Source organism: Quercus lobata, chromosome 2, assembly GCF_001633185.2.
Source record: "Quercus lobata isolate SW786 chromosome 2, ValleyOak3.0 Primary Assembly, whole genome shotgun sequence".
NCBI lineage: Eukaryota > Viridiplantae > Streptophyta > Magnoliopsida > Fagales > Fagaceae > Quercus > Quercus lobata.
The window spans coordinates 87,460,313-87,470,332 of NC_044905.1; the positions used below are offsets into that span (position 1 = coordinate 87,460,313).

Below are 10,020 nucleotides of genomic sequence, written 5' to 3' on the forward strand. Positions count from 1 at the left end.
TTTTTTTTAAATTTCATTTTTCTAGCCTTCAATGTTGATAGTTTTATCTTATATTCCCAACTAAGTCCATTATGGATGTTTCCTAAAAAAAAAAAAGAAAAAAAAAAAAAAAGGTCCATTATTTGTCTTGCCAGCTGTAATTAGCCAAATTATGTCCCAGACTTCCAGTTCTAGCAAAAAGGATAAAAATGAGAGACGAGATCTGAAATTTGTTTTGTTTTATTTTTTCTGTGTGTGGGTATTTTTTTTTTTTAAGGAAAATAAGGGTAATTTGCAATTTCAATCGAAGAGAAATATCATAATGTTAAAAAGGGTAAGAGCAACATCATTTATTGTAACTCAAGTTGTTACAACTACAACTTGGCAACTTTTAGATGATTAATGAATATAGTTCTCAAACAACTTACTACTACATTTTATCTAAGTTTGTCTTTGGGATGTTTTTGAAGTTCTTAACCACAAGCATTCATTTAATAATTGGTAAACATTCATCATATGAATGGATTGGCCTCCTTTGGAATGAGTTGTAGAATGAAAATGCAATAGGTTTGTGAAAGATTTGAGCTTTGAAACAGAGTAACTTGCTTAGTAATGGTAGTTTTCAAAGCCTAAATTGTTGAAGGGTGAGGAGTGAGCATAAACTTGCAAATATAATGTTTTGTGCACTAGAAAAAGGTGTGAATTTATGAACTCTAATGTGCTTAATTAGTCACACTCAGGCATTAAGTATAAGTAGATTTTGGCTTTGTTGATTTTGTTTTTATTTTTGGATGGATTTGGCCTTTCTAATTGAATATTTGAATATTTGAATATGTCGATATTATGTGTTAGTTTCAAGTGTCAGCCATTGGTGCTTGGTCTCTTCCATCTCATACTATTCAATTTCAATGCACGATATCCGTGATCATTTGCTGTTTGCTTCTACCTCTCCAATTTAATATTCAATTACTCACATCGCAGACTTAGTCTTACTTTGAGGAAATCAATGTTTAAATCCTCACTTTTTTTCCACCATGTAAGCAAATGAAATCGTTGAAAATTAAGCCATATCTTGTGATTATTATAAAGGCGACAACAACATAGCTTTGGTTGTCACAACTAGTTTTTGCCTTTGACTTGGTTTATAGCTTTATACCACAAATTAAGGTGGATTGAAATAAGTTGGAGTGGGTAATGAGTCCTTTTAGTTTTACGATAATGGTAAACGACTAGGTCAGATTATAATTTCTTTTACCAATAGGCATATCCATAGTCTAATTATATATATTTTACTGCAGCAGGCAAAAGTTAGAATGGACACTGAGGATAATTTAATAATTTAATCCATAAGAATGTTTAATACAATCTTTTTCAACTGTGAAACAGAATGACCTTGATATATATGTTGCTTTTCTAAGTTTGACAGAGCACTATATCTACAGATAAATTATATGTGAGAATAGCTACGAATCTAGAGAAGATTTCCTGTTCTCTGCAAAATTGGAAATCAAATCTTAAAAAAAAAAAAAAAAAGTTAAAACTAATGAATAAAATGTGAGGGGCAGGGGCCTCATTACCTTTTAGCAAAGTTAAGGTCTTAAGGTCATAACTTCTTCAGCAACTTGCTAAAGTGGCAAGTTTTGATTGGATGAAAATTAATTTTACATGGATTTGTCACTGACGCCACTTTATTATGTACCAATTACAACATGCCACCTTAATAGTTGTGAAAAAGTTATGAAATTTTTTGTGTCACTAGATGTATTATTAAGAAGATAAGACAGAAATTAGGTGAACTTCTTGGTAGTGTCTTTTGATATGCATAGCAGATAACACTGCCTCAACAGGTCAACATTTGCTAGTTTGAAGATGAAAAATGGTTGTCACATTAAGTTTACATCTGAGTATTAGAAATATTGATTAAATCATTTGATTCTTATTTCTTAGTTCTTACCTTAAAAACAAACAACTACATGAATGTCATACCTGCCCTTCTCTAGCAAAATCCAAATTCTCTTCAGAGAAGAAACCTACAAGAAAGAAAACCATTTGCTTCCCATTTTGTCTATGAGATAACAATATGGAGCTTTGATGGAAGACAAGAAAGCAAATATCGTTGCTGTTACAACAGTGATCTCCCTCATCATTCTTATCATTGTTGCTCGTGTCCTTCTCAAACTTTCCAAGGCTTTCTTTCTCATTTGTGGAGCAGGTATAGCAGTGATCCTTGCTGTCTTTGCATACCTAGTAATCAGGAGACAATACAATCGAAGGAGACAGTTGTTGGAATCAAAACTGATATCTGAAGGAAGAGAGCTTCGTATTGAGTACAGTTTTCTCAGGAAAGTTGCTGGAGTTCCAACAAAGTTTAGATACAAGGAGCTAGAGGAAGCAACAGACAATTTCCATTCATTGTTAGGCCAAGGAGCTTCTGCAACAGTTTTCAAAGGAATACTAAATGATGGGACTGCTGTTGCAGTGAAGAGGATTAATGGAGAGGAGCGCGGGGAGAAGGAGTTTAGATCAGAAGTTGCGGCCATTGCAAGTGTGCAACATGTAAATCTACTGCACCTTCTTGGCTATTGTTGTGTTCCTGGGGAACCTCGCTTCCTTGTTTATGAGTTTATACCAAATGGTTCATTGGATTGTTGGATTTTCCCCAGAAGGGGAAGGCACAACCGGCGTGGGGGGTGCTTGTCTTGGGACTTAAGGTATAGAGTTGCCATTGATGTTGCTAAAGCACTGTCTTACTTGCATCATGACTGCCGTTCAAGGGTCCTACACCTTGATGTCAAGCCAGAAAATATACTTCTTGATGAGAATTATAGAGCAATTGTTGGAGATTTTGGTCTCTCAAAGCTTATGGGAAAAGATGAGAGTAGAGTTGTCACAAATATCCGGGGGACTAAAGGTTACTTGGCCCCAGAGTGGCTATTGGAGCAAGGAATATCTGAGAAATGTGATATCTATAGCTATGGCATGGTTCTTCTAGAGATGATTGGAGGTCGGAGAAATATTTGCTTGGTAGAAAATGGTAAGGACAAGTCTGAAAGGAAATGGATATATTTCCCAAAAATTGTGAACGAAAAATTGGGGGAAGGGAAGCTTATGGAAGTTGTTGATCCAAGGCTAGTACATGGTGGAGGCATTGATGAGGGGGAGGTAAGAAGATTGGTTTATGTAGCCTTGTGGTGCATACAAGAGAGGGCTAGAATGAGGCCTAGCATGGCTCGTGTGGTTGAGATGCTTGAAGGTCGAGTGGCTGTGGATGCGCCCCCTGATTCCAAAATGATCGTTGTTGATTTATTGTCAATGGATCATGAAGAGCAGCCAGATGGCCGTGACAGGCCAAAGGTTGCTGCAATAGCACCAATCCTAGTAGATAGTAGTTGTCCTACCACATCTACATGCTCTTTTGCCATGTCAGTTCTATCTCCACGGTAAGCTCCAAGAACAGCAAAGCTTACTCCATCAGGAATCTTAACTTGATTGATTCAATTAAAAATTAAGGTATCATCTTTTACTTTGAAGTTCAATTTTTTTCCTTGGCAAATGCTTACACAGAGTATGAACATATTTCCCTAGTTTGTACACAATAAACTTCAATAGATTATCTGCATTAGTGTATCTTTCGTTCTCATAGCAAATGTACTGACTGGAAATTGAGAATTGGAACTAATTAATCTGTTTCACATTTTTTATAGGATAATCTTTAAGAACATCATTACATTAGAAAACTAGTTTTGGGTTGGTATATGCAAGTAAATGAAGGCTGAGAGCCCCAAATGAGTTTTGAAAATTAGGCATTCGAGAACAACACTCACGTGCTTAACCATCACACTTGGGGGCACATTCTACCAATTGACTTTGTAATTCTTGACAATATGAGCTTGATGTCTTTTAAATGAGTGGATCACCCATTGAAATACTAAATTTTCAATGATTCCAGGAACATTTATTATTATTATTATTTTTTTGTGGGCTGATTTTCTGCACATATTACTTATCAGGTTCTCTCTTAGGAGGAACTATTATCTTTGACCTTGAACTTGTCTCTTGACTGATGGTTTTAATATTTCTCATTTGGTGGCTTTAATATTCAACAAAAAGAATTGTATTTTAAATTTTTTTGAAGTCTTTGATTGGAGGACTTTGACTATTGAAAAAACACAAGTTCGAAGTAAATTTCAGTCTACTTGCGGAGATGGGACAATTTATAAAATGATATTAGAGAAATGAAACTTTGGAATCTTAGACTACCATTCCAACCCACATTAAGATTATATACATATGTATAATATGGGGTTCTTTCCTTTTTATTTTCTCATCTACCAACCGGAGCATCATGGGACAGCAGGGAAAGAATGACTTATAGCCTTATAGGTAATCATATTTTAGAACAAAGTTACTCATAAACCGAAGGCTAACTTTTAATAAAACTTTTTTTGTCCAAGTTGCACAAAGTTTTGACTTGGTTTGGAATTATGTATGGAATCTGCAACTGCATGCATAGACGCGTTTATCTGTCACTATTTGTTAATGCTTTCGGATTCCATGCTCTACCCACTTATTTTCAACACGGTTTCCAAAAAAAAAAAAAAATATATATATATATATATATATATTCTGACAAATTCCTCTTGTGATGTGTATTGTTGAACTTAAAGCAATTCTGCCCAAAAAAAAAAAAGAAAAAGAAAAAAAAAATTATATATATATATATATACAAACATGCAATTATTGTTAATTTTCACGTTGACCTTTATCTTTTTGCCGAGTGAGTGATGGATCAGAAGTGCAAAAGCCATATTTTTGCACACGTTCGACTTAGTACACACCTACCTTCCTACACCATATACCTCCTCCACAAACTACAGTAGAATTTGCAAAATAATACATTAATTTGAATATCAATTATTTAAATTGGCACTACTTTTTTTATTAAAAAAAAAAAACTAGATTTTCAAATTATTTCAAAACATTGCCAATTTAAATAATAATTATTAAAATAATATTATCTTACAAATTTTGCCCACAAACAAACAACATAGATTAATCATGAAAGAAAACCATGCCACAAAAAACTCAGGCCCTCTGGAATCAATGACACCTAATGTTTAGGTCAACCCAACCACTATCGATTGCTTTACTTTCATGGTGGTACCAACTTTGGCCAAAATTGCATCGACAGCCTTAACCGTGATATGCACTGGAATTTCCTTGGAAACAAGTAATGTAACATCAATCCAGCCAGGCAGCCATACTAGCAATAATGAGAAGGGGTGAGAATGAAGGGATGGGACTTCAATTGTCAATTCAAACTGGAATTTAATGTTAATTAAATATAGAATAAAGTGAAACTCTATAAATTTCTCATATATTTCTATATTGAGATTGAATTTTGAAAATATAACCATTAAATTACATGTTCTTATTATATTCTTCATGCGTGTAAAATTTCAAGAAGATTAAAGATTAATTACTATCTCATCAAACAAATGTTAAAATTTCAAATTTTTATAATCTAAAATTGTGTATAAAAAATAAGTTTACTGATTGAATAGTAAATAGTGCCAGTTTGTTTCAGCGTTTTCAGCTCAAAACGCGCGTTTTCAAAAAAGCCAGACCGAAAATAGTGTTGGGTAAGTATAAAACGCAACTTTTTAGAAAAAGTTGCGTTTTATATTTGTGAAGAAACGCGCGTTTGAGTTTATGGAGCTCTGGAGGTCCATAAACAAAAACTTATGCGCGTTTTGATTTTGAGCCGTTGGGCTCTTCCAAAAATTACGAAATTATCCTTGATAAATCATCCGTTCTCATCTCATCTCTCTGCTCTTCCAATAAATTTCCAACTCCAAACACACAAAAATCTATAACAAATTCCCAAATAATCTCTCTGCTCTCCCAACAAATTTTCAAATCCAAACACAAAAAAATCTATAACAAATTCCCAAATCAGCTAAGGAAAAAAAAAAAATCAATCCTTTGCAAATTAGGATTCCTCAAAATGCAAAAAAAAAAAAAAAAAAAAAAAAAAAAAAAAAATCAGAATGTAGCAAAATCTTTCAAATGGAGTTTGTTACCCATCTTGCAGTGGATGAGTTCCGGTGGCTCTTAGAACACGCCGGGAACACAATCATCAAAGCGACCAGCACCGAAACAGTCCCCGCCATCGCCGTCTCCGGAATAGAAGCCGATCTGACAAGAAAAGGAACGAACGAAAAGGACGGGAAAAAAAAATTCTGCAAAGAAAAGGATATAGATTTACTCTGGAGTTGGATGAGTTGGGTGAGTTTGGTTCAGCTCACTGTGGAACGAACGAATGAAAAAAAAAATTCTGGAAAGAAAAGGACTGAGGAAAAAAAAAAAAAAAAAAAGAAGAAGGAGAGCTGTGGTGGAACGTTCTGGACTGAAGAGGAAGTGGTATGAAATGAATTAAAGAGGAAAGGAGGAAAAAAAAAAAAAAAAAAGAAGGAGAGCTGTGGTGGAACGTTCTGGACTGAAGAGGAAAGGAGGAAAAAAGAAAAAAGAAAAAAAAGAAGGAGTGGTGGAACGTTCTAGACTGAAGAGGAAGTGGTATGAAGAAATGAATTAAAGAGGAAAGGAGGAAAAAAAAAGAAAAAAAAAAGAAGAAGAAAAGAGTGTGGGTACGTGTGTGGAGGAGAAAAAAAGAGAGGAAAAAAAAAAGTAAGGGGAGTCACGTGTGTGGAGAGAAAAAAAGAGATAAAAAAGAAACGCTATCACAATATTTTCACAATAAATTTTAAGGTAGGTTATTATTTGCTACTATTAGTAAGAAAAAAATAATTTTTTTAGAAAGAGAAAAAAATAATTTTAATGGTATGTTAAAATTAAAATCAGTATCAATTTTTATCATAATATTTTCACAATACTTTCATAATAAATCTTAAGTGATAGGTTATTATTAGCTAATATTGGTAAGAAAAAAATAATTTTTTTAGAAAGAGAAAAATTGATATCAGTATAATGAAGTAGTTGATTTAAGTATGAAATAAACTCACATAATTAAAAAAAAAAAAAGTATGAAATAAATTCTCTTATATACATATTGTCCTTTTTGGTAATTTATCCCTCAAACTGCTACTTTTATAAATGCTAACCAAACACTCAGCTTTTTCATTATGCACTTTTTAACAGTTTTTACCAAATACTCAGCTTTTTGAAACTCCACTTTTTCATTATGCACTTTTAACAAAACTCCATTTTTTCATTATGCACTTTTACAAAAAGCTGAACCAAACTCACCCATAATATCTAATTTAAACGAAATTTGATATGCATGTTAAGAACATATAAAACATGAAATTCAACGGTTAGATTTTCAAAATTCACAAAAAATATATATATATATATATATATGAGAAGTTTGAAAAATTTCTCTCCAAATTAGTTTGGAGAGAAACTTTGTTCAAAAAACAAAAAAATGAATTGCTAATTTTTTAAGATAATAGGTTATGATTAGTGTATGATTTTGATATGTACCTACTACTAATATTATTTCTTTAAAAAAAAATGTCAAAAGAGAGATGGTGGCATTAATGTGAGGGTCCCCACACGAGCCAAATATAAAGATGATTTAAATCACTATTATTATTATATATAAAAGATGAGTTCAAGTTACACTTGGTGTAACTTTTATAAACTTACACATTTTTTACACTATAGATTTCTAAGAGATTTAACAGTTAAAAAAATACCATTAAATACTATTGTTTTTCACCTTATTACCTGATTAATACTAGTATTCTCTCCCTCCTTATTTATTGCTTTACACCAAATAATATTTTCTTCAACACAATCTAACCAAAAAAAATTTGAAAAATAATCTCATAATCATTGATTTCACAAAACTACCAATAACAAGAGTCATCATTCCCACCTACCATGGAAACATGGCAAAAGTTGTGGAAGGTCATCGTAGGTTTGTAAACCCACCATGATGAGGTGGGCTTTAATTTTATTCAATGGCAAAACAGCTAACTATTGCATTTCTGAAAGATCTTGAAGATTTTTATGATTTGCAGGTATCTTGGGTTTAAAAAAATGCGTAAATGCATTTTTAGTCCCTATATTTTGACTTTTTTCCATTCGTAAATGCATTTTTAGTCCCTATATTTTGACTTTTTTCCATTTTAATCCCTACATTTTATTTTATCACTTTTAGTCCTTAAACCAATTAACGCGAGTCATTTAAGTCCTTGAAGCACCATTCTGTCACCAAACTAACAGGGAAATTGATGGATCAATAAAATAATAATAAAAATTCACTGTAGCACTAACACATTAGCATTTAAATTTAAAAAATTAATTTATAATAAAAAAACAAAAAAAAAAAATCACATGAATTGAGATCTAAAAGTGCCTTGAACAAGAACAATAAGAACATAAATCTAGATTTAAGAACAAGAATATTTTCCTTTATTTTGAACCATTGAATAAAAATAAACAAGAACACGAACCCAGATCATAAGAACACAAGATAATTTGTATACATTGTTCCCAACAAAAATCAATTGTAAATTAAATAAAAAATGGGTGCTATGTTCTTCCACAAAAATCAAAACCTAAACCATCAAACCCAATGACCACCACCACAATCCGCCACACTAACCCATATCCGTCTCAGTGTCTCAACATGAGTCTCTCGTCACTGGCACTCAACTCGAACCCTATCAGGGTCCCACAAATCCCTTTCTTGGGTGCTTGCCACCACCACCTCAGACCCATTATTCTCCCTCGCCGCCCAAACCTCATCGTTTGCTCCTTAGCCTCAACCTTTGCATTTCTAAGCATAACTGAATTGAGCACAACCCAAAGAACCAACCGAATTGAGTCTTTGAGTCAAGTATCAGGAGTGTTGGGCTGTCAGTGGGGAGACGAAGGCAAAGGCAAATTGGTCGACATCTTGGCCCATCACTTCGACATCGTTGCTCGTTGCCAGGTACACTTTTTCCCAGATCTGCTCGCCGTTGGTCAATGAGGGAGAAACTGAACATCGCCAACCACATCTCAGCCTCTCTTTCTCTCTATAAACCCAAATCATCTTTTATTCTCTCTTCTCTCCTTTCTAGTCAGCCCCCGAGCGATTCCCTCATCCACTGCAATTCTTAGAAGTTGGTTGAAGTTGTTGATAAAATGATAGTCGTCGATTTTGGTCCTAGATCTCTCTCTCTCTCTCTAAACCCATATCGTTCTTATGATCTGGTTTGTGTTCTTGTTAATTCATGTGATTTTTTGTTGGAGTTTGGCACTATGTCTGAGTTTGGCATTGTGTCTGAGTTTAGTGTTTATTGATGATTTTGTGCTTGGTTGACAAGAAAATTGAAGAAAAATTGAGAAAGTTACTACAAGTTTTTTTTTCTTAATCTTTAAATCATAATTCATGTGATTTTTTGTTTTTAATTTTTTTATTTAGTTAAAATTAATAAATTAATTTTTTAATTTTATATGCTAATGTGGTAGTGCTATAGTGAATTTTTATTATTATTTTATTGATCCATCAGTTTCCCCATTAGTTTGATGACAGAATGATGCTTCAAGGACTTAAATGTCCCACGTTAATTGATTTAGGGACTAAAAGTGGTAAAAATAAAATGTAGGGACTAAAATGGAAAAAAGTCAAAATGTAAGGACTAAAAGTACATTTATGCCTTAAAAAAACCATCCTACTAGATCGCAAAAGTCTTGTACTGTTACTAGATATGCATCACAATAGAACACTTTCATGGAATGAGTTTGTAGTTGTTGTTGCATTGGTTCATGAGAAAAGAATGGGACAGCTAACTCATCATAGGGTTATTGTGGATAAGCCAAAGGAGGAAGATTATTTCTATGCAAACCCACAGGAGTGCCTTTGTAAGGGAACAAATTGTGACTTGCTAGGGCATGGGAACTCAAGAAAAACAAAGTGACTACAAGCGAACAACTCTACATCATCGTTGATAATGTTCCACTGAATTTTTCTATGGTAATTTGGTGGACAGGATTTGGTCTCAATTGTTATTAATTTTTTTGTTTATA

The 10,020-nt window shown here is 33.2% G+C and overlaps 1 protein-coding gene across 1 annotated transcript; it reads left to right on the forward strand.

Moving 5' to 3' along the window:
• The first annotated feature begins 1,706 nt into the window (after positions 1 to 1,706).
• Positions 1,707 to 3,946, forward strand: LOC115956793 (probable receptor-like protein kinase At5g20050). The gene has a single exon (XM_031075084.1). It carries the CDS (start codon positions 2,071 to 2,073, stop codon positions 3,421 to 3,423), a length of 1,353 nt encoding a protein of 450 aa, XP_030930944.1. The 5' UTR covers positions 1,707 to 2,070; the 3' UTR covers positions 3,424 to 3,946.
• The last annotated feature ends 6,074 nt before the right edge of the window (positions 3,947 to 10,020 follow it).